The 23,466-nt window shown below is 31.5% G+C and overlaps 4 protein-coding genes and 3 non-coding genes across 8 annotated transcripts; 3 read left to right on the top strand and 4 right to left on the bottom strand.

Moving 5' to 3' along the window:
- Positions 1–4,347: 4,347 nt before the first annotated feature.
- LOC106404068 (F-box protein At4g00893) lies at positions 4,348–9,213 on the top strand. Of its 2 annotated transcripts, none has more exons than XM_048740800.1 (2): positions 4,348–6,039; positions 6,223–9,213. In XM_048740800.1, exon 2 carries the CDS (start codon positions 8,191–8,193, stop codon positions 9,115–9,117), a length of 927 nt encoding a protein of 308 aa, XP_048596757.1. In that variant the 5' UTR covers positions 4,348–6,039; positions 6,223–8,190; the 3' UTR covers positions 9,118–9,213. The 2 variants fall into 2 exon arrangements, with proteins under 2 accessions (XP_048596757.1, XP_013700279.1); XM_013844825.2 differs by lacking the exon at positions 4,348–6,039 and having other exon boundaries at positions 7,324–7,407; positions 7,977–9,213.
- A 755-nt stretch (positions 9,214–9,968) lies between these two features.
- On the top strand, positions 9,969–11,080 carry LOC106402998. Its single transcript, XM_013843824.3, has 4 exons — positions 9,969–10,079; positions 10,154–10,316; positions 10,394–10,487; positions 10,563–11,080. The coding sequence occupies exons 1-4, from the start codon at positions 10,020–10,022 to the stop codon at positions 10,756–10,758; spliced, it is 513 nt and encodes a 170-aa protein (XP_013699278.1). The 5' UTR covers positions 9,969–10,019; the 3' UTR covers positions 10,759–11,080.
- A 3,061-nt stretch (positions 11,081–14,141) lies between these two features.
- Positions 14,142–14,955, top strand: LOC106404737 (pectinesterase inhibitor 9). The gene has a single exon (XM_013845418.3). It carries the CDS (start codon positions 14,142–14,144, stop codon positions 14,796–14,798), a length of 657 nt encoding a protein of 218 aa, XP_013700872.3. The 3' UTR covers positions 14,799–14,955.
- A 2,842-nt stretch (positions 14,956–17,797) lies between these two features.
- TRNAA-UGC lies at positions 17,798–17,870 on the bottom strand. Its single transcript has one exon. It is a non-coding gene; the product is annotated as a tRNA-Ala (tRNA).
- Positions 17,871–20,469: 2,599 nt separating this feature from the next.
- On the bottom strand, positions 20,470–20,543 carry TRNAN-GUU. Its single transcript has one exon. It is a non-coding gene; the product is annotated as a tRNA-Asn (tRNA).
- A 1,281-nt stretch (positions 20,544–21,824) lies between these two features.
- TRNAN-GUU lies at positions 21,825–21,898 on the bottom strand. The gene has a single exon. It is a non-coding gene; the product is annotated as a tRNA-Asn (tRNA).
- Positions 21,899–22,460: 562 nt separating this feature from the next.
- Positions 22,461–23,408, bottom strand: LOC106405008 (auxin-responsive protein SAUR36). Its single transcript, XM_013845636.3, has one exon. It carries the CDS (start codon positions 23,112–23,114, stop codon positions 22,632–22,634), a length of 483 nt encoding a protein of 160 aa, XP_013701090.1. The 5' UTR covers positions 23,115–23,408; the 3' UTR covers positions 22,461–22,631.
- Positions 23,409–23,466: the final 58 nt, after the last annotated feature.

Here is a 23,466-nt window from a genome sequence, read left to right as displayed (position 1 = left end):
GATTTAATAAATCCTAATATTAGTATCAGAGCACCAGGTTGACGAAGATCTGCAAGAAAATTTCAATACAGAAGAGAAAGTCTGTGGCAGAAACAAGTCAAGATCATGGAACGAATGACATTCTCAAAGGACTGATATGTTGTGAGAGACGCATTCTCAAAGAAAAAAACACACGAGATGAGTGTGGTCCTTAGTTTTAGGGGGAGAATGTGAAATATCAAACAAAGTCTCACATTAGAAATTAGGTAAAAAAAATCTAATACATAAAGAGCTATCTAATTCTAATTAGTACGAGGTCTTTTAGAAATAAAACCAAAAGTAAATCTGGCTCAAAATAAATAATATCGTACTAATCAAACAATTTAGAGTTGAACGCCGGAAACTGTTTGCACGGAGAAGTCGCTTTATGAATCGCACAGGAGGGAGAGAGGTTTAACCAGAAAAAAAAAGAAGACGAAATTTAAATATACAACTAGATTTTGACCCGCGCTTAAGAAGCGCGGGTATTTTTTTGGTGACCGAAAACTCAAATATTAAATGAATTTTTGTTTATTATTAGATATCTAAAATATTTAAAGTTGTTTTATTATTATTATTTCAGTCGGGTACAATGTTTTCATTGAGTTTTCATATCTAAATCAGACTTGTGGTTGAACCGTAAAATCTAGTAACTCATATATAGTAGAATAGAATATAATAAAATAAATATAGTAAAAGTATCTGAAAATCAAAAAGACCGTTATTAACCCACTGAGAAAAAATATAATTTGTTTTTTGTTTTATAAATTTTTGATATATTAATATATATTTGACTTGTATAAGAAATTTCTTATAACAAATATTGTTAAGTTTATTTATAAATATATTAATTATCAATCAACCAAAATAGTGAAGCAAGTATTATTTTGTTCCTTTTTTAATTTTCTATCAAACTATTATCAATTTTTTTTTTAAAAAAAATCAGTATGTGACAGATATTTTATTATTAGAAATCCATACAATTTAAATAATGTTACATTTATATGTATTTATGTATAAAATGGTCTTCATAATTTGGGATTTTGTAAAAAAAGGTCTAAAGTTAATTTGGTTAATTTTTTTTTCTGTAATAAAAGTTAATTGGATTTATAATTTTCTGTAATAAAAGTTAAGTAGATTTATCAAGACTGTTTCCCTTTTAATAGAATAGACTAGATTTTGACCCGCACTTAGAAAGCGCAGATTTATTTTTGAAATTAAATAAATTCTTCTTATATAAGAGATAATGTATAGGTTTGAGTACATTTATCCGAGTGCACTGAACCGTACCAAACTGGAAAAACAACTCAAAATTAAACTGAATTTCATAAATAATCGAGCATAGAAAAAATAGAAACTAAAGTAAGGACCAAATGAGTACTTTAAATTTTAAAATACAAATTATATACCTATTAAACATAACTAAACCATTAAAAATTTATACTATTAATAGAATTATATGTGGTAATGATCACATTTGAATAATCTATCATATATTCATATGGATTTATTGTTAGAGCAATTATATAATAGATTATGAGAAAATAATAAATGAATTCATTTAAATTATGTAAAGTATTTATATAGTTAGAGAAATATAAATTAAGACTAAATCCTCCTATACATTAAAAGAGAAGTCACTTTAGTGATTTCTGCTGAGGTGACACTCATATAGAGCTTCTCAGGAAAAACGTTATAATTCTATTGGCTGGTTTTTTTGAATTTTTCTTTTTCATTTATTTTAATCAATCACTTATGTAGACAAGCCCAAAACTATTGTCGATTTCGTTAAGCCCATATATAGCTAGAGGATAATAATTATCGATTTAGTTTAGCCTTGGGTAACCGTTCGGGTTCGGGTCGGGTATTTCAGATTTTCGGGTATTTCGGTATAGAGGTGTAGAACCCGTTCGGGTATTTCTGTACTTCGGGTCGGATTCGGGTATTTTTAGTTCGGATTCGGTTATTTCGGATCTGGTTCGGATATTTAGATTTTGAAAAAAAAAATTAAAATTTTCATTTCTCAAGTTTATTATATATAAAAATATAACTTTCAGTCAGTGAAGAAGGTATTTTTGAATATTTTAAATATTAAAAAATTCAAACATGTTTATTAATATTATTTTTAAATTATTTATCGTTGTTTAAAGAATAAATTTATCATAATTTTAAAATAATTTACAGAATGTTATAAATTATTAATAAAATTAAATTTACTTTATATTGAATATTTTTTTATTGTTAAATATTTTTTTGAATTTCTTTTTGATTTATATTTTTCATCGACACTACTAAAAAGGAAAGCCCTCTAAATACTTACCTTATTTTGTAATTTCGATATATCATTTAATTCATCGATCCCACTATAATAGGAAAGTACCATTGAATACTAATTGCAAGGGAAAACATAATTTAATGACCAATTAACATCACTTTCCAAATGACTTACATAATATTATTAATAACTATTTATGGTAACTAATTGTCGAAAGTATGGTATATAAATCCATTTTATTAATTCAAATAAATATTTTGGATTCCAAATGACTTACATAATATTATTAATAACTATTTATGGTAACTAATTGTCGAAAGTATGGTATATAAAGTCATTTTATCAATTCAAGTAAATATTTTGGTTTATTATTTTATGTAGTCTACAGATATATTAGAATATAAAGTCATTTTATCAAATCAAATAATTTATTTTAATTCATCGATCCCCTATAAAAGGAAAGTAACATTGAATACTGATTGAAAAGGAAAAAATAATTTAATCCCTCTATTAACATTACTTGCGCAACAATATTAGTTAATACATGTAATAATTAGTTTTCTTATTACAAATGGAAAGAATTCTCTTGATTTTGTTGATTGATTTTTTAGAATTTCTTTTTCGATTTATTTTAATCATCGACACTACTAAAAATGAAATCACTTTAATACTTAACTTTTGTGTTTTCTCGATTCAAAGAACATCTTTTTGCGATCATTTCTCTGTTTAATTCATTAAATACCCACTAAATATTTTAGATGTTAGAGAAACGAAATTAATTGACAAGATATTTTCTCTCTTAAAATCATGCATTTAAAACTTAATATTTATGGTGAGACTTGTCAACCAAAATTCTGGTGCAATCTATTCACGAGATGTTCTCCTTTAACTTTATTAACAAGATATTCCAAAAATAATATTACCTTATAAGTATAAGATTTATTGAGAATTTATTAAAGAATATTCTATTTATTAGCTTATCATGCAAGCTAAATCAATGAGAAACGTCTACCAATTTACTATAAATAAGACATTCACAGTAGAAGAAACGAAATAATTGAACTTTGTATTCTGAACTTTTAATGTTAATAATGTTCTGAACTTTTTTTTCTTCTTATTTTAGAACATTAAGCTTTTATATTTCATGAGAGCTGATTTTTCTTTTGGTTTATATGCAGATACCCTATTATGACGATTTCTCCACTGAAGCTATATATGATTTGATTGTACACCTCTTTGATATATCATTTCGATAACATCTTTGTTCCTCAATCTCTCAAAAAAAATTTACTCAATTTGATAACATCTCTGAACTAAATCATTTCAATAGCATCTTTTTGTGCTGCGAATATTTTATTTTTTTTGATTTGTAGATTTATATTATTGTTTAGAATTATAAGCTTATATATACACATATTTGTTTTTTGGTTTGCTGATTGTGATTTTGTTTTATATTTTTTCAGAGATGATTTGAGAGAAGTGGTCATATTTCAGACTTCTAAGAGTTCACCATTCCGATCCTGCAAAAGATGTGCACTTAGAATGGTATTTTCTCTATTGTACATCAAAATTGGATAATCAATTATATTTTTAAAATATCTATAGTAGGATGGTATTTTCTCTACTGAAATAATATCTTATTTCCTAATCTCATGCTTTAGTATTTAAACTTTACGGACAAGATTTGTTAATTAAATCATTAGTGTAAACTACTCCCGAGATATTCTATTTTTTATATTTAAAATGTAATTTTAGTAACAATAACATCCAAAATAATACCTCGATTGAGGAACGTGGTAGACAAAATACATGTAAGCAGAAGAGCTTGGTAGATATAATTTTTTGCAGGTTTCTAATTGAATTTGCTTTCTTTATCAAGAAATGTACTTCATAATTTATATTATTTATGGATAATATTTTGATTTTTATTATATTTTCTTTTAATATGTCTACATAAATGTTTGTTTATTATTTATAGAAAAATAATATTATTCACCGAAAATAAAGAATTATGACACATATACAATACAATTTTAATTAATGATAATATAAAATCTGTTATTTCTAAAACTATACACTCTTTATTCTATTTTTTGAATGAAAGTATCTTCGTAAACACACAAAATATTTTGTGACATTGCAATTATACATACACACAATATATGTCTCTTCATACTAACGTTACTGTGTTCCCTCTCGTGAAGTGCGGATCGAGAGGGAACACAGAGTGCGGGCCGGTCATATAACTTTCAGTCTGTGAAGAAGGTATTTTTGAATATTTTAAATATTAAAAAATTCAAACATGTTTATTAATATTATTTTTAAATTATTATCGTTGTTTAAAGAATAAATTTATCATCATATTAAAATAATTAACAGAATGTTATAAATTATTAATAAAATTAAATTTACTTTATATTGAATATTTGTTTATGTTAAATATTTTTTTGAATTTCTTTTTGATTTATATTTTCCATCGACACTACTAAAAAGGAAAGCCCTCTAAATACTTACCTTATTTTGTAATTTCGATATATCCTTTAATTCATCGATCCCACTATAATAGGAAAGTACCATTGAATACTAATTGCAAGGGAAAACATAATTTAATGACCAATTAACATCACTTTCCAAATGACTTACATAATATTATTAATAACTATTTATGGTAACTAATTGTCGAAAGTATGGTATATAAATCCATTCTATTAATTCAAATAAATATTTTGGATTCCAAATGACTTACATAATATTATTAATAACTATTTATGGTAACTAATTGTCGAAAGTATGGTATATAAAGTCATTTTATCAATTCAAGTAAATATTTTGGTTTATTATTTTATGTAGTCTACAGATATATTAGAATATAAAGTCATTTTATCAAATCAAATAATTTATTTTAATTCATCGATCCCCTATAAAAGGAAAGTAACATTGAATACTGATTGAAAAGGAAAAAATAATTAATCCCTCTATTAACATTACTTGCGCAATAATATTAGTTAATACATGTAATAATTAGTTTCCTTATTACAAATGGAAAGAATTCTCTTGATTTTGTTGATTGATTTTTTAGAATTTCTTTTTCGATTTATTTTAATCATCGACACTACTAAAAATGAAATCACTTTAATACTTAACTTTTGTTTTTTGTCGATTCAAAGAACATCTTTTTGCGATCATTTCTCTGTTTAATTCATTAAATACCCACTAAATATTTTAGATGTTAGAGAAACGAAATTAATTGACAAGATATTTTCTCTCCTAAAATCATGCATTTAAAACTTAATATTTATGGTGAGACTTGTCAACCAAAATTCTGGTGCAATCTATTCACGAGATGTTCTCCTTTAACTTTATTAACAAGATATTCCAAAAATAATATTACCTTATAAGTATAAGATTTATTGAGAATTTATTAAAGAATATTCTATTTCTTAGCTTATCATGCAAGCTAAATCAATGAGAAATGTCTACCAATTTACTATAAATAAGACATTCACAGTAGAATAAAAGAAATAATTGAACTTTGTATTCTGAACTTTTAATGTTAATAATGTTCTGAACTTTTTTTTTTCTTCTTATTTTAGAACATTAAGCTTTTATATTTCATGAGAGCTGATTTTTCTTTTGGTTTATATGCAGATACCCTATTATGACGATTTCTCCACTGAAGCTATATATGATTTGATTGTACACCTCTTTGATATATCATTTCGATAACATCTTTGTTCCTCAATCTGGTAAAAAAATTTTACTCAATTTGATAACATCTCTCAGCTAAATCATTTCAATAGCATCTTTTTGTGCTGCGAATATTTTTTTTTTATTTGTAGATTTATATTATTGTTTAGAATTATAAGCTTATATATACACATATTTGTTTTTCGGTTTGCTGATTGTGATTTTGTTTTATATTTTTTCAGAGATGATTTGAGAGAAGTGGTCATATTTCAGACCTCTAAGAGTTCACCATTCCGATCCTGCAAAAGATGTGCATTTAGAATGGTATTTTCTCTACTGTACATCAAAATTGGATAATCAATTATATTTTTAAAATATCTATAGTAGGATGGTATTTTCTCTACTGAAATAATATCTTATTTCCTAATTTCATGCTTTAATATTTAAACTTTAAGGACAAGATTTGTTAATTAAATCATTAGTGTAAACTACTCCCGAGATATTCTCTTTTTTATATTTAAAATGTAATTTTAGTAACAATAACATCCAAAAAAATACCTCGATTGAGGAACGTGGTAGACAAAATACATGTAAGCAGAAGAGCTTGGTAGATATAATTTTTTGCAGGTTTCTAATTGAATTTGCTTTCTTTATCGAGAAATGTACTTCATAATTTATATTATTTATGGATAATATTTTGATTTTTATTATATTTTCTTTTAATATGTCTACATAAATGTTTGTTTATTATTTATAGAAAAATAATATTATTCACCGAAAATAAAAAATTACGACACATATACAATACAATTTTAATTAATGATAATATAAAATCTGTTATTTCTAAAACTATACACTCTTTATTCTATTTTTTGAATGAAAGTATCTTCGTAAACACACAAAATATTTTGTGACATTGCAATTATACATACACACAATATATGCCTCTTCATACTAACGTTACTGTGTTTCCTCTCGTGAAGTGCGGATCGAGAGGGAACACAGAGTGCGGGCCGGTCATGTTCTTATGCCCGCACAGGGTGCGGGCCGGTCACCTAGTAAATAGTTAAATCTAATGAAATGGTCCAACAACCTTGTTTAAGTAGATTTTTTAGGAATGATTCCCTTTTAATAGTATAGATACTTAACCTTTATTACAATAGTATTTATCAAACTTACTCGTAAGTACCATCCACGCAATGCAAGTCGTGACCGACGTAATTTTGGTTTATGTCGGTTTAGGCGCACGACTCGCAGAAATTAGGGGTTTTGAAGTAATGTAAGGGCTAGGAGCCTAGGACGAGTGCACTTGGCCCTTCTTCTTGAGGCGAAGGAAAATTTATTTTAAGGATAGTGAGAGAAATCTTCATTGTCTTTGTTTTCTCTTCATCGTCTATTACTATGGCTGGCCAAGGGACGATTTACTCGTGAGTTTCCGATTTTCCAGTTATCGAATAGTGATGTTTTGAAGATTATAACCTTCATGAGACTAGGGAATTGTTGAATAAGATTAAAGGGTTTTTTTTTCTCTTGTACAACTTTTTGAATGTGATCCAGTTTTCTTTAAAAATCAGATAGTATAGGGACTGAAATATTCTAGGGTTTTTAAGTATGCATTCGATATTATATTCCTTTGGACACCGAGTTTTAATAGAGAACTGTTATAACGTAGTTCTTACCAAAAAAAATTGTTAAAACGTAGTAAGATCTTACAACACTTATGCAATCTTTGATCGTAGTGTATTTTTGGGTTCACAATCTCTGAATATTTTCGGTTTTATAGTACATGTGATGTTTATACGGTTCTTCTGTTAAGCACTAAAGATTATATTCTTGAGAACTGAATATTACCATATATCTCTGATGCATCTCATTGTTACTCGTGGTCGTGTCCAAACACTCACTTTGAGATGAATTCAAATTGCATAGATATGTTTAATTTGATGCCTTATAACTCATAAAAAAAAAATCAAAAATTGATTTATCTATATTATAGGTCGATCGTAGATGTCAAAGGAAAAGGTTTCCTGGATAACAAGAATCGGAGCAAAGAAGCTGAGAAGCCAAGTTTCGCTGACCTTCCACTATGCCTCTTGGAAGTAATAATATCTCAACTTGTTTTAAAAGATAACATTCGAGCTTCAGCTGTCTGCAGAACATGGCGTGAAGCCGGTCTATATGTTCGGTTGGTAGACAAGCCTCCTTGGCTTATGTACTTACCTAAACGTGGAAACTTGTTCGAACTCTATGATCCATTGCAGCAGAAGATGTACACACTTAATTTACCAGAGCTAGCGAAATCCACGGTGTGTTACTCAAGAGACGGATGGTTGCTTATGCGCAAAACTGCTTCAAACAAAATGTTCTTCTTCAACCCATTTACTCGTAAGCTCATAAACTTGCCAAACTGTGAGTTATCATATGATGCGATTGCTTTCTCCTGTGCGCCTACATCTGGTACTTGCGTGCTATTAGCGTTTAAGCATGCTCGGTTTGGTATCACCACTACGAGCACCTGTTATCCCGGGGCAACAGAGTGGATTACGGAGGATTTACATTTCACTCTTTCTTTTGGCAACGATGAGCTCAAGCACAGCAATGTTGTCTATGCCATACGTCGCTTCCATTGCCTTGATGGTAATGGAAGCTTATATAACTTTGAACCCTCAACTCGTGTGTGGAGGTATGAAATGGTATTACTACCGGATTGTCCTTATATCTCATATAGATTTAGGTACGAGTATGGGCGTAAGAAGAAGAGAATTTTCTTGGCGGTGCGAAAGGGAGACTTCTTTAAAATAATTACATGCGGAGGTGAGAAACCGATAGTGTATAAACTAGACTCTATACAGTGGAAAGAGATCAATAGTACAACACTCGAGGGCTTTACAATCTTTACGAGTCTTTATTCATCTGAGATGAGAGTCAATCTCCCATGGATGAGGAATAGTGTTTACTTCCCAAAGCTTCGTTTTAGTTGCAAGTGTTGTGTATCGTATTCGTTTGATGAAGAAAGGTATTATCCGCGTAAGCAGTGGCAAGAACAGGAGGATTTATGTCCTCTTGAGAATCTTTGGATTAGGCCGCCCAAGAGAGCATTAGACTACATGTGCAGCTTAAGCAATTGCAAAACTTGACGAGAACTTCTCTCCTTATGGTGGATATTGATTAAGATCATCACATTTATCCTATGACTTGACTCTTTTTATTTTAAATTTAGTTACGTACCTAAATCCTTTTTCATAGTTTGAACTATTTTTTTTTTTTACCTTGATGTTGATTGTAGACCTAGAACCAGTTGGATAATGAGTGTTTTTTCTTTTCTTTTGAAGAACTAAAAACGAGAAAGTTAAATGCGGACTGCAAAATCCATGGTTTTACTTATACAAGGCGAGGGTTAATGGTTGTGGTTCTTTGTGAATGTGGGCAGTTGAGATTTCAGATGCAGACTGGATTCATGCAAATCACAAATGCTCAAGTAAAATAACTTCACTATGAATTTTTGAGTTTGGAAGTTCAAACTTTAAAGCGGTATATAATCGTTGTCAAGTTGCAACAACAGCTACTGGTGGCAAATCTATGTTGAGTTTGTGAGAGAAGCTATTCACTGTGATTTTTTTTTAAACTAATGAAGTTTTGTGTAGATTTTTAATAATGCTTTTGTTAAAAATTCAATTTTATAAAGATTTGTAATAGTGCCCCCAATAAAATTTTGCTAATTGGCCGTTTTCACCCAAACACAATTTTTTTTTTAACACTGAATAACATATTACATCATCATATAACGTGAAAACGAATCAACTATCTCAATCTTCTGCAGAGCAGGTGGGGAGGTTTTTTCTTTGTCAGGAAGAGGCGCTTCAGAAGACCATGGTACAGAAGCGGTATACATAAAATATTGGTTTTGGGACATACTTATTGGGCCAACTTAAGCCCACTAGGCCCATTAATTCATATCTCCCCAGAACTTATACGCCGGAAACAGGTGTGCGATATCTGATTCTGGAAAGAAGGCAGGCTAGAGAGAGGTTGAGTTGAGATGGAAGATTCAGGAGCGATTCTATGTCAAATCTCCGTTTACAAGGACATGCTTGATCAGGTTTCGCTTCCTCCTCCTCCTCTCTGCTCACTTTCTCGCGGTTGGCTTTGAACAACGTGATCGGTTTCGTCAAGGTGAATTTGGAAATCGAGGCGAACATTCAAGTGACGCGAGAGATCGAATCGGATATCGTCAAGTGTTCTGAGATTGAATCGTCTCTCTCCGTCAAGGAATCCGATCTTACTAGATCGTTCCTCGCTTCTCAGTACGAGCTCACCGGCTTGATCTCCGTAACAGGTTTACTTCGTCCCAATTCCTTGTGGATTATGAGCTGAATCAGTGATTAACGGCACTCTGATCTGTTTCAATTCCAGGCGATTCAAGAAACTCTCTGAAGCTATTGGATGACGAGATTCGTCGCCTGAGGAACGAACACTCTGAGATACTCAGAAGGACAACCGAAAAGAGGTAAATATTAATCCCGTTGGCTGAGTTCTCTGGCTACTCCGCGTTGTAACGGAACGTTAATGAATTTGTACATAGGGAAGGGTTTGTGAAGATGTGCTTTGAGTTTCAGAGGGAGATTTGTGTTGATGAAGATAGTGAATTGAGGAGTTTCTTGTGTGAGAGGGAGTTTCTTGAAAATGCAGTTCGAGTGTTAGAGGAGAAGAACTCAGATGTGCAGAACTCGATTTTGGCTTACATGGAGGATGAAATGATCAATCTATTGTCTGATTAGTGACTTTGATCTTTAACAAAGAAAATAAAAAAGAAGAAGAGAATCTTTTTTGATGTTGGTTATCGATGGTTTGCTTAATCAGAGATGGGCTTACAACTTGTTCTTTGTAAGCCCCAGAGGATTTTATTATACTATCGAGTAGGCTTGAACGTTCCGTTCGAAATGTTAAATGTTTCTCTTCCACACAACTTTGCTGATCTTTAAGAATTTCTTGTTTTGTTGGTTTGTGCTCCTCTGTTTTGCTCTTTTGCAACATTGTGCACCAAGAAGGGCACGAGGAACAATATTTAATCCCTTATATATTAAAAGAAAAGTCACTTTATTGAGGTTTGGTGACGTGTCGCTCATGAATGAAGTTTAAAAAAAATTGTTATAATTTAATTGGTCGATTGTTTTTAATTTTTATTTATTTAAATTAGATTTAAAAATTTAAGGTAAGTCTAAAAACATTTAACATCACTTGCCATATAATTTAAAGAATATTACAAATAACAATTTATGGCAACTAAATCTCGAAATTATAAAAAGATTAATAATGTTATATTTATTACTTTTAATATTTATAAACTATAAAATATAATGAACAAATTTTTATATAAGATAATTATAATAGTTTTATAATATACTTGGTGAATTATATTCGAATATAATTATATAATAACTATTTTAAATATTACAAAATCCAAACATGTGTATTAATATGATTTTTAAATGATTTATCGTTGTTTACAGAATAAATTTATCAGAATTTTAAAATTATTTATATAATGTTATAAATTATTTATAAAAATATAAATTCTACTATATATTGATTGAGAAGTCATATAAGTGATTTTTTATTACGTGTTGATCATAAATGAACTCTTCAAATTGTTATAATTTGATTGATCGATGATTTTTAATTTTATTTATTAGAATTATATCTAAAAGGAAAGAATAATTCAATTACCACTTTCCAAATAATCTACATAATATTAGAAATAATTATTTATGGTAACTAATTGTTGAAACTATGAAAGAGTAATAGTGGAATCAATTTGTTTATATATTTATAAATTACATAAAATAATAAGCAAAAGTGTTTATTTGAATTGATATAATGATTTTATATTCGTATAGAAATAATTATATTTGTATATAAAGTATCATAATAACTATTAATGTCTAATAATTCAATGCATGCTTTATAAATCATTTATAAAATTATAAATACATTTATAAAAATCAGACGTTTTAAATTATTATAAGAGGTTCTAAGTAATTTATAGAAGCTTATACATTAATTTATAAAATATATTTTAAAAATTTATCCTCCTATTACAATATTTTGATTTTTTTCATTTTTATAGTAAAATTCCTCAACTATGTTTACTTAGTGTAGAAACCCCTAAACTAAGGATTTACTGGTAGTAATAATAATTATAAACTAAAGATTTACTGGTAATAATATTAATTATGACCTATCAGAGTTTAATTCATTAAATAAATTTAGTTTAGGGGTTTTTCGTTAAATACTTAGTTTGTGGGTTTTTACCCAAAACAAACTTAGTTGGAGGGTTTTAACGTTAAAATTCTTTATTCTTTCCTTATTATCTATTATTTAAATCCTTATAGTGGGATTTGTTTTATCAAAAACCAGTTGCAATCAACTGACGATATATCTTCTTTCCTAATATCATGCATTTAATATTTAAATATATATATAGCAAGATTTGAGTTACCGAAATTATGTATATATTATAACCAAAATATCTTTAAAAGTTTATTAGAAGATATTATATCTCATAGCTGAATTAAAATTTATTAGAGGATATTCTATCTCATAGCTTCTCTTGAAAAACTAGGTCATTTAGAAACTTAAACTAATTTGCTATATAAATATTACGCCACCCCCATTAGTTTCACGCATCTATCTTTTAAGCTTTCATATGTTTTTGATCGTTATAATATAAATTCTACTTTTGTGATCTTGCACAGGTGTATGATAATCAATAAGTAACTCATAGACGGAAACACCATTACTGGTAATTTTATGGGGATTCTTCTTCTCCGTTTATTTTTGTTCTTTTCTCTCCATTTTGTATTTCTATCTATATTTTTGCATCAGTAGTGATTAAACTAACAAAAATAGGCTCTGTTTATCCAGGAACTGATCATCCCTTTTGAAAAAGGTAATTCTTTTTTTTTATAAAGTTAAATCACTTATCAAGAATATAATATAAGATATGTCTGATATAATATATAATATAATATATGAGTCTGTAATGTTGTCGACAAAAAAAAAATATGTATGCTAATCATGTGCAATTTATTTATTGTGCGTGATACTCTTCGGTACGTCTGAGAGCCAAAGGTAATCTCAAAGCTTTTTTAAAATTTTGAAACTCATTGACATTGTCCTATCAATTATATAATTTGTTATCTTTTGGGGATTGTTTACATCTTTAAATATCTTTTGTTAGAATTACCTATTTTCTGACTTAAAGCTTAGAGAAAGAAACCGTAAATCATCTCTGCTGTTACAATGAAACCAATGATAATAAATTTCAGGTAATTCAAATCTCTCTTTTATATTTCATGGCTAATTTTTTTATTGGGGTTATGCGTGAAATATTTATTTTTTTAATTATATTTTCTGATGTTTTAAGATTAGTGCTAAATGTGATCGTTTTCTAAATGTTCTAATGTATTCTTTATTCATATGAACATATTATAAATATCAATATATAATATCGAATCTTTCATATTAACCATATACTTGTAACATAAGTATTATATAGTTGTAAATATAATATCAATTTAATATTAATATTAATGTCCGCACATCGGTCCACCTAGTACTACTTATGCTAAGAATACAACTCAATTGATAACCCTAATAGGCTAATACACACATAATATAGTGTAAGCCTACTTATACCCACTAGCCAATCGAGTAATGTAGTTTCACAAAAAATATTTCCCAATCTCTAAATATGGCAAATTCCCTAAAAATTCTACTAAGCAAATTACAAAACTTCTATGACGAAATATCCTTTCTTCACGATAAATCTTCAGCTGCTTGTTCTCCAAGTGATATTTAGATTGATTCTAGCTTGGCTTTCGATCTAGTCTCTAAATCTTCAGCTTTACTATATCTCGATCATTCTATTCGCTATGAAAGATTATGTGGCCAAGTATGTGTTGAAAATATCAATAACAAACTGTAGTAGTATTATACTCCGTCACAGTCCGCTAAAATTATTGGGTAATGTATATTGATAGCTTGGACTAAAATATTTTAAAAAAAATCCGGATAGAAACATTTTACAGATCGCCATTTAAACAATATCTACAGAAAAAATACAATAAGTGAACTCTCCTATAAATAACACCACAAACACATGCCTTCTAAGTTGTCATTGAAACACTCCACAACACAAACAATGGAACCAAAGCTGACCCATCTTTGTTATTGCCTTCTACTTTTTCTTCCACTACTCTCTCAATCCACCATAGCCAATCCTTCATCATCACCAAACCCTAATCAAAGCATCAACTTCATCGTATCTTCATGCCGCACCACGCGTTACCCTAAGCTCTGCATCAAATGCCTCGCGGCTTTCGCCAGCAAAATCCACCACAACGAAAACCGGTTAGCTCGAACCGCTTTAGCCGTTACTCTAGTCAGGGTTCGGTCCACAACGGTCTATGTAGCTAAGCTGACTAGAGCAAGAAGAATCAAACGCAGAGAGTACTTAGCCGTGAAGGATTGTGTTGAGAATCTTGGAGATGGCTTAGGGATGTTGGTTCAGTCAATGAGGGAAATGAAAAAAGTGGGTCGATCTGGTCGTAGTCGGGACGAGTTCTTGTGGCGGCTAAGTAACGTTGAAACTTGGGTTAGTGCTGCTTTAACCGATGAGACAACGTGTCTTGATGGGTTCGATGGAAAGGTTATGGATGGTGTGGTGAAATCGGCGATTAGAAGAAGAGTTGTTCATGTGGCTCGAGTTACTAGTAATGCCTTGGCTCTTGTAAACCGGTTCGCAGCTCGGCACTAATTAGGTTTTGTCATTTCTTCTGGTTTTGTTTATGCCTCTTAATGATAGTTTGTATTTACGTATTTCTGTGATGTTTATGCCTTTACCATGGTGTTGAGAAGAGTGAACAATGATGATGATTGGATTTATGGGAAAATGGTCACAAAATTACGAGCTAGATCGACTCGTTTTTATTTAACTTTCTGCAGAAAATTAATATTACGACATCTCGAATACCATTTGCTAAAAACATCTTATTTTTATACAGAGCCGCCCCATGAAATGTTGGAGATTATAAATATTTAATAAAGATTAAAGACTTAATAAACGTAATTAACAAAAGTTTATGGCTATGTGTATTAAATTTAGAGGCAAAGATCAATGTTTCAGAGCCTTAAAGCTTAAACCGTTGCTTAAGACCATTTTTGGAAATTTATTTTTTAGTGTATTTATATAGTTATAATAATTTCATAGACTATCATTATAGAGTTGGAAAAATGATTATTAAACAACAAGATATCGTTTGTGACCTCTAAAAGTTTTGGCCAACCCACATCATGGCGCACTGTGCCAATATGTATATGTTTGATCCCATTATTATCGTGTCATTTTAACAAAAGGGAAGATGCATAAGTGGATCATTAAACAATCCCACAAACAAGGGAACACAATTGAACAATTAAAGAAACAGAGATATTGAGTTCGTTCTCCTATAGTTAGAGAACACACTGTCTTCATCAACCAAGAAAGTGTTCTTCTATTTTTCTTTTCCAAGTCTCCAAGTTACTCATTGTATTCGGAGTTGGGGTTTCTTAATCAAACCGATTGAGTTAGTTACTTTAGTACCTTTGAGTTTATTACTTTAATTAGGTTTCTGGATTAACTGGTTCAAATAGATTTTTGGATTTAAGCGAAAAAAACATAGCAAGTGAAATTAAACTATAGGATAAGCTACTCTTGCAAATTAACATATATGCCAGGAATCGTATATAATTGAATTGTACAAACAGTTACTTTTACCGTTTTCCACCTTGAATAACCCAGTGCTGCTTTTGAGTTTTTTTTTTTAATATCACAAACAAGTCATAACATGCAGATACAAAGGTTGAGCACTAATGAGATTTAAAAAACATATGATATATCCATGATGAGAATGCATTACTTCTTTACACATAAGCTATATAACTTTTGCCAATTTGGGAGCAGGTGGGAAGATACTTGTCAAATTTTTGAATATTTAAGTGCTCTTCAATGTTTTGAAACCCTGCCAGACACAGACACTGAACCAAACAACTTATTGGATTACCAGTTATTGGATCGACCATGCGAGTTAATAAATTAGATAATTTTGTTATATAATAATATATTAGCTATTGAAAAATATAAGAAATGTTTTATGTTTTAAAAACCCTTTGGAAAATACTTAACTTTAGTTTTCTTTATTTTTATTTTAATTTCACATACAAAAAATGGACTCTTTAATAATATTGTAACAAGATAAGAGTTATGACATAGAATAAAAATATATCAAGACTTAAAATCTATAAGTATTTAAATTTCTAGTGTGATAATAAAATTAAACTTTAAATCCAAAATAAACCAAAAATAAAATATAAAATTGTAATAAATTATCGACAAGAAAAATAAACTAATGCTAAATTATATCAACTAGTTTTTGATAGAATCCACATGATCATATGATTCTTTTTATTTTTGAAAGAAATTAAAAAAATTAACTTCTTAATAAGAATATAAAATAGATTCTAATAGTGTAACGGAAAAAAAAAAATAATAACTAAAATTGACTTATTGGTTCAACCAGTAGCCGGGCTCCGGGTTTTAACGGTTTTTTTGTGAGATTTACCGGATTTATAAATAATGAGTTTTTCCTAAAATCCAAACCGGATTACATGCTGGGTTACCGGATTTTACGGTTCGTCCGCGGATCTGGGTAGGGTTTCAAACCCGTGGTCGAGTTTCAAAACACTGGTGTTCTTTTAATTAATTTAAACAAACTTTCAAATTATTAGCTTTTGGGAAAGTAAGAGCACAAGGAGAAGTGGACTTGAGAGTAGTCATGTACACGAATTAGGTACCATATGTGAAAGATAAAAAAACTAGCTTATTGCCACATTTACAAAACATGCACTTAGATAGTTAGATGTATCCTCATTTATGCATTTTGATTAAATAAACAATGACTTTTGCTACCGTTTCACCTCCCATTGTGTTGTGTACCTGTGATTCAACCAAATAATATTTATTAGGAAAATTCATAATCTCTTTCAATTAACTTCTGTCAAATTGGTAAACCTGTCGAGAATGATTAATTAAGGTTACTAAGATGTATAAAAAATTGCAATATAAAAACCATTTTTAGGATCGGCCAAATCTCATATGAAACCCTTATTAATAAGTAAACGGTGAATTAGCCGACCCGACCATAAGACCAAATTTTGATTAAACCAGGCAACATCAAACTTCAGCCGGTCCAAAACGGAATCAAGGCACCAAAACCCTCTGCTGTACAAACACTCCACTTTGTGTCTCGTTAAACGATAGTTCACCCTTTAGAGAAAAGCTGCTCTAATTTCTAAACTGATTAGTGGTCTGGATACAGATCTCAAGTCACCATAACGTGCATAAAGCGGATACAGCAGGAACAAGATTTACAGCTTTTTAGCTTTAAAATTTAAACTCAGACTCTTTGAAAAGATTCCAAGACGTAAAAATAAAATAAAACAAAGAGAACACTCTTGATTCATTCTACAGTTAACTCACACAACATGACCGAGCCCAAATGATAAATTCTTTAACCAAATATCAAAACAGCACGGTGAGAATTTGCACACAAAACTGATTACCGTTTAGTAATAACCGATTTACCAAAAAAGAAATATACCGGCACTAACCAGCTTCTGTATCTTGTTCATCATATGTTCCTGTGCAGCTTTTGGGTTCTCTTGAAAACCAACCAGTACATTTTTAATGAAAAAGGAAAGAAACAAAAAAAATAAATTTGGAGATGCGGGGGATCGAACCCCGTGCCTCTCGCATGCAAAGCGAGCGCTCTACCATTTGAGCTACATCCCCAATTAATCATTTTTTTACCTGCAACGTTTAAAAACTTCTAACGATCACCTTGTAGGTTCGAAATCAAATCTTAGACAAAATTTTCACTTCCGTATTTACCTGTTGCTCCATTGTATGGAGGTAATTGGCCAGACGGTTACTATAGAAACTTTACTATAGAATTTATGTAGAATTTAGGCTGTATGATTTTTTGATTTAACTGTAAGTGATATAGCTTTAAAATTGATTGCTGCATGAATATATTTTCTAGAGCCAAAATGATAAGACTTTAGATAATAAGGCTTTTACAGCCATTTTTTTTAATTTTTGGTTGTAGCTTTAAAGAACAAGATAAAACATGATTGGTGATTTAAAGCCTGTAGATTAATATTAAAGCTAAAGTTAGCTCCTACAACTCAACCAATCACCTCCAATATGTTCTGAATATCTGGATCTTGCATTGCCTTTGCTTGTCTATCCTTCAATTCTATTGGGGCCATATCATCCTCGTTGTCTATATGCTCCACACTGACTCGGATTACATAGCTTTAATAATAAAAGTGATGCAGAAATTTCTAACACCATCAAACAACTCCTGGTTCTTAGGATCATTGTTGTAGGCACATGGGTAACCCACGAATTGATAGATGGTTCGTTGGATGGTCGATCCTCGATATGATCTAGTGATCTATATGAACCGATTGAAGGCTGATCAAGCAAGATGTACCTGAAACGAATGCAATGGATTAAAATGAATTAAACTAAGAACAAAACAGAGAATGAGAATGTGATGGAAAGATAGAAAGGATGGCCGAAATGGTGGATGCAATGGAGCTAAGTTTGCTGGCCGTATGACACTCTCAAAGGAAGCCGGTGGATGGAACAGATCGATGGATAGGGATTGACTCTCTCAATCAATGGACAAATAGGCTGACTTGAATCACACAAGACTTCCCTGGACGTGGCTTCAGTAGCACCAAGTGAATCACACACCTAGAGCTAAAGAACTAACAAAGAATTCTCAACTTTGTAAGCAAAACAATTTCTTATTACTTTCAAAATGATCAAGGATGTCTTACAATGAACTATGACCCGAGTTTATATAGGCTCGAATTGGACTCAACTACAACGTTCTAATACTCTAGAAAGGAAATAAAATACAAGAAAATAAAGCTGACAGTCTTTGTCTTCAATAAACTAGCCATTAGGCTGATTTGTAGCCATTCGGAAGGTCTGATCTTGTATCTTGATATCTTGGTTTTTTATCCACGAAATAAGAGTTTCTGGTTTCTGAATAAACTCACATTGAACTTGGTATCTTCTAGTTCAAAGGGAAAGAGCTATTGGTCCTTAACTCTTCCAAGCAAGAATGAATCCTAAAAACGCAAGTTACCCGAAATGAAGATCTTCTTATTCCCATGCTTGCTTGTGAATGGTAAAATCATGTAAGGCTCTTCTGGATCGTGGGATGTGTCCTCTGTATTAGGGATAAATGTCCCACATCGGATATTAGAAGGGATCCTTAGCAATATATAAGATGGATGGACCACTCCACTTAGCACCCAATTGGTTTTAGGTTGGAAGCTCATCTAGCTTAACATGGTATCAGAGCCCGATCCACACAGTCCAACCCGATCCACATCGATCTGGCCAAAGTTGGCCCATCGATCCTTGCCCGAACATTCTGAGATTGACGCTCAAAGAGCCATCATCTCGAGGGGGCGTATTAGGGATAAATGTCCCACATCAGATATTGGAAGGGATCCTTAGCAATATATAAGATGGATGGGCCACTCCACTTAGCAGCCAATTGGTTTTAGGTTGGAAGCTCATCTAGCTTAACACTCTGGATGTCTTGGATCGTGTGGAAGTTGCCTTGGTTGAGTAATCTTGGTTTGGAGATTGTTGACCGAATTGATTTCACAATCTTTCCATAATTGGCTCCTTATAACCGGTTCTGGGAAAATGGTTATATCTTCAACTTCACTAGGCCTTTCTCCTGATTCTTGGCTTGTTGGATCCACAAAAAGATCCCTCTTGAGATCCATAATTGAGTTTGGCCCGGGCCGCTTCTTGGTTTGGCTGATTTTCTCTTCTAAGCGCAGATACTCGCAAAAGGATGGGCTAGAAAACCTCCAACTTGTAAAATTCTCAACGTCTTCCTCCTTGAAGCTTTTCTTGTAATTCCAAGCTTCAGTGATGAATGGTTGAGCTGGCCTTCTGTGAAAATTGGTTTCATGCCAAAATTCTTTCTGGTGGTTGAGATGAACTTCTTTGAATGAACCTTGGTCGCAGGCAGCTCTATTGAGACAGTTGTGGCAGCTGTTGCTTATCTGGCCGAGCTTCGGTTCAGGTACGGTTTCTGTGCCTGCAACAATCATGCTTCAGACGTTCTTGATATGTCAATGTATCCATGGCTTTTTCGAATTCTTCGATGAAAAAAAAACTGAATCGCTCCTTTCCTACTGTATCCCTTTTTGAAACTAGAGTCAATCTCATTGCATTTCCCAGCAACTTTCAACCCCTCCGGTAGACTGGTAGTGCTCCTAGCTTTTGTGTAACAAGCAGCTATGTCGTGAAACCCGTTCAGAAGAAAAAAAGTTTGTAAACACTAATAAAACGCTCCAGGGAGGGGTTGAACCTCCGACCTTGTGGTTAACAGCCACACGCTCTAACCAACTGAGCTACTGAAGCTTCGTACCAATGTTTGTCACCATTATATATGACAAGTAACTGTAATAAGAAACCGAGTTAGTTCAGTTAATATAACAAGTTTTTGATGGCTAACTGAGGCTTTTGTGACAATATGAGCATAAGAACGATAATATAATTATATGAAAAATTATTGCAATTTACCCAACTATAAGGTAACACTTGACAATCTCCTTGATATAAAAGGGGGTTAATTTTAAACCCTATAAAGCATGCCACATCAGCCAAAACATTTCCAACCAATGAAATAACCACTTAATAAAAAATGTCATCGCTAAGATTCAACAAAAAAGTAAACCTATTAAGAACTAAAAAGTTGCATTCATACCACTGCAATACAGAATAATCAATCAAGATTTTAGTCCATTTAAATTGCATTTAGTACAGTTAATAGTGACAAGCTATACACAAGATGTATTCGTACCACTGCAATGCTAATACAGAATAACCAATCAAACTCTTCCTATGCTACCATAAAATTGAAAATCACAGATAAATCTTCTAATATATATAAAACTTATTAACTATGTTCTCTTTTTATAAAAGAAATGCATAAAAATAAACACAATATTTCAATTATGTATCGGCATGCCGTGTATAAATGTATAGTACAAGAAGAAGAAACTAAAAATATTAACAAATTTCCTGTATTTTCTTTATTCTCTTTTTTCTGATTTTTGACTATTTTTACCCTCAATTAAAAAAAACTAGAAATATGACAAACTAGAGAATCTTGTAAGTTCTCTTTCTGATTTAAAGGTTGTAGATTAATATTAAAAATAAAGTCAGCTCCTACAGTCCAACCAATCAACTATAATATGTTCCGAATATCTAGATCTTGCATTGTCTTTGCTTGTCTATCCTTCAATTCTACTGGGGCCAGATCACCTTGGTTCGCTTTGTCTATAGGCTCCACACTGACTCGATTACATAGCTTTAATAATAAAAGAGATGCAGAAATTTCTAACACCATCAAACAACTCCTGGTTCTTAGGATCATGCTTCAGACGTTCTTGATATGTCAATGTATCCATGGCTTTTTCGAATTCCTTGATGAAAAAAAAAAACTGAATCGCTCCTTTCCTACTGTATCCCTTTTTGAAACTAGAGTCAATCTCAATGTGCATTTCCAAGCAACTTTCAAATCCTCCGGTAGACTCGTAGTGCTCCTAGCTTTTGTGTAACAAGCAGGCAGCAGCTATGTCGATAGTGTTGTCGTGAAACCCGTTCAGAAGAAGAAAAAGTTAGTAAACACTAATAAAACGCTCAAGGGAGGGGTTGAACCTCCGACCTTGTGGTTAACAGCCACACGCTCTAACCAACTGAGCTACTGAAGCTACGTGCTAAAGTTTGTTCACCATTATATATGACAAATAACTGTAATAAGAAACCGAGTTATTCAGTTAATATAACAAGCTTTTGATGGCTAACTGAGGCTTTTGTGACAATATGAGCAGAAAAACGATACATATAATTATAGGAAAAATTATTGCAATTTACACAACTATAAGGTAACACTTGACAATCTCCTTGATATAAAAGGGGGTTAATTTTAAACCCTATAAAGCATGCCACATCAGCCAAAACATTTCCAACCAATAAAATAACCACTTAATAAAAAATGTCATCTCTAAGATTCAACAAAAAACCAAACCTATTAAGAACTAAAAAGTTGCATTCATACCACTGCAATACAGAATAACCAATCAAGATTTTAGTCCATTTAGATTGCATTTAGTACAGTTAATAGTGATAAGCTATACACAAGATGCATTCGTACCACTGCAATGCCAATACAGAATAACCAATCAAACTCTTCCTATGCTACCATAAAATTGAAAATCACAGAAATCTATATAGAACTTATTAACTATGTTCTCTTTTGATAAAAGAAATGCATTAAAACAAACACAATCTTTCAATTATGTATCGGCATGCCGTGTATAAATGTATAATACAAGAAGAAGAAACTAAAAATATTAACAAATTTCCTGTATTTTCTTTATTCTCTTTTTTCTAATTTTTGACTATTTTTACCCTCAGTTAAAAAAAAACTAGAAATGTGACAAACTAGAGAATTTTGTAAGTTCTCTTCCTGCGGCAATGATCCCATGCGGCGATCCTCATCTGAACTTTCTCAAAATCAGAAACCCGACAAGGAATCGTGATCCGACCAGGTTGATGGAAACCATGAACACGCTCCGCTTGCTCCAACAATTCTCCGAACAATGGGTGATTGAAATAGATCACCGGCACTACAACGCGCCGCGTGTCACCGTCTGATTCGCCGACGTGAACCACCAAGTGTCCCTTCGGAACAGCCGTTTTTGGATCCTTACCCAGTCGGATCTGACCCTGACCCGAATCATTCTTGCCACCGCACAGTCTCTTGGCTCCATGGCTTAGACACCGTGCTAATGACCGTATTCCGGCGATCGGGTTTGTAATTCGTGACCGGTACTGACGTTTCATTGTTCGAATTCTTCTTGATCGGATCCATTTGAATATCTTGACAGATCTATGTCCAATTTTGAAACCTCTGACTCTCTTCATGCTTGTTCTAAGAATGAAAATGGGTTTGTCTGAATCGAGTTTCAACAAGTCGGGTTTGGATATTTTGGTCTCTCTGTGTTTGTTTTACGGTTGAAGAAGACTGTTTTGAGAAGGGGCAGGAAGAATCTCTTTATATAGGGCTTTGAGCTTTGGCCTTTGGATGGTAATACGTGTAATTTTTAGATGTACACTTGTACACTCTGATGGGTAGTTTTCCAAATTCAACATTTTAAATTGTTTAATTTTTGTTTTCTTTTTCATTTTCCCACAGACTGAAAACATTTTAAATTGTTTATTTTTGTTTTCTTTTTCATTTTCCCCCAACTGAAAACATGCAAAATGATGCTACATC

This window comes from Brassica napus, chromosome A9 (genome assembly GCF_020379485.1).
Source record: "Brassica napus cultivar Da-Ae chromosome A9, Da-Ae, whole genome shotgun sequence".
Lineage (NCBI taxonomy): Eukaryota > Viridiplantae > Streptophyta > Magnoliopsida > Brassicales > Brassicaceae > Brassica > Brassica napus.
Note: the sequence above shows the minus strand (reverse complement) of the source record. Positions and strands in the feature narration are given on the sequence as shown.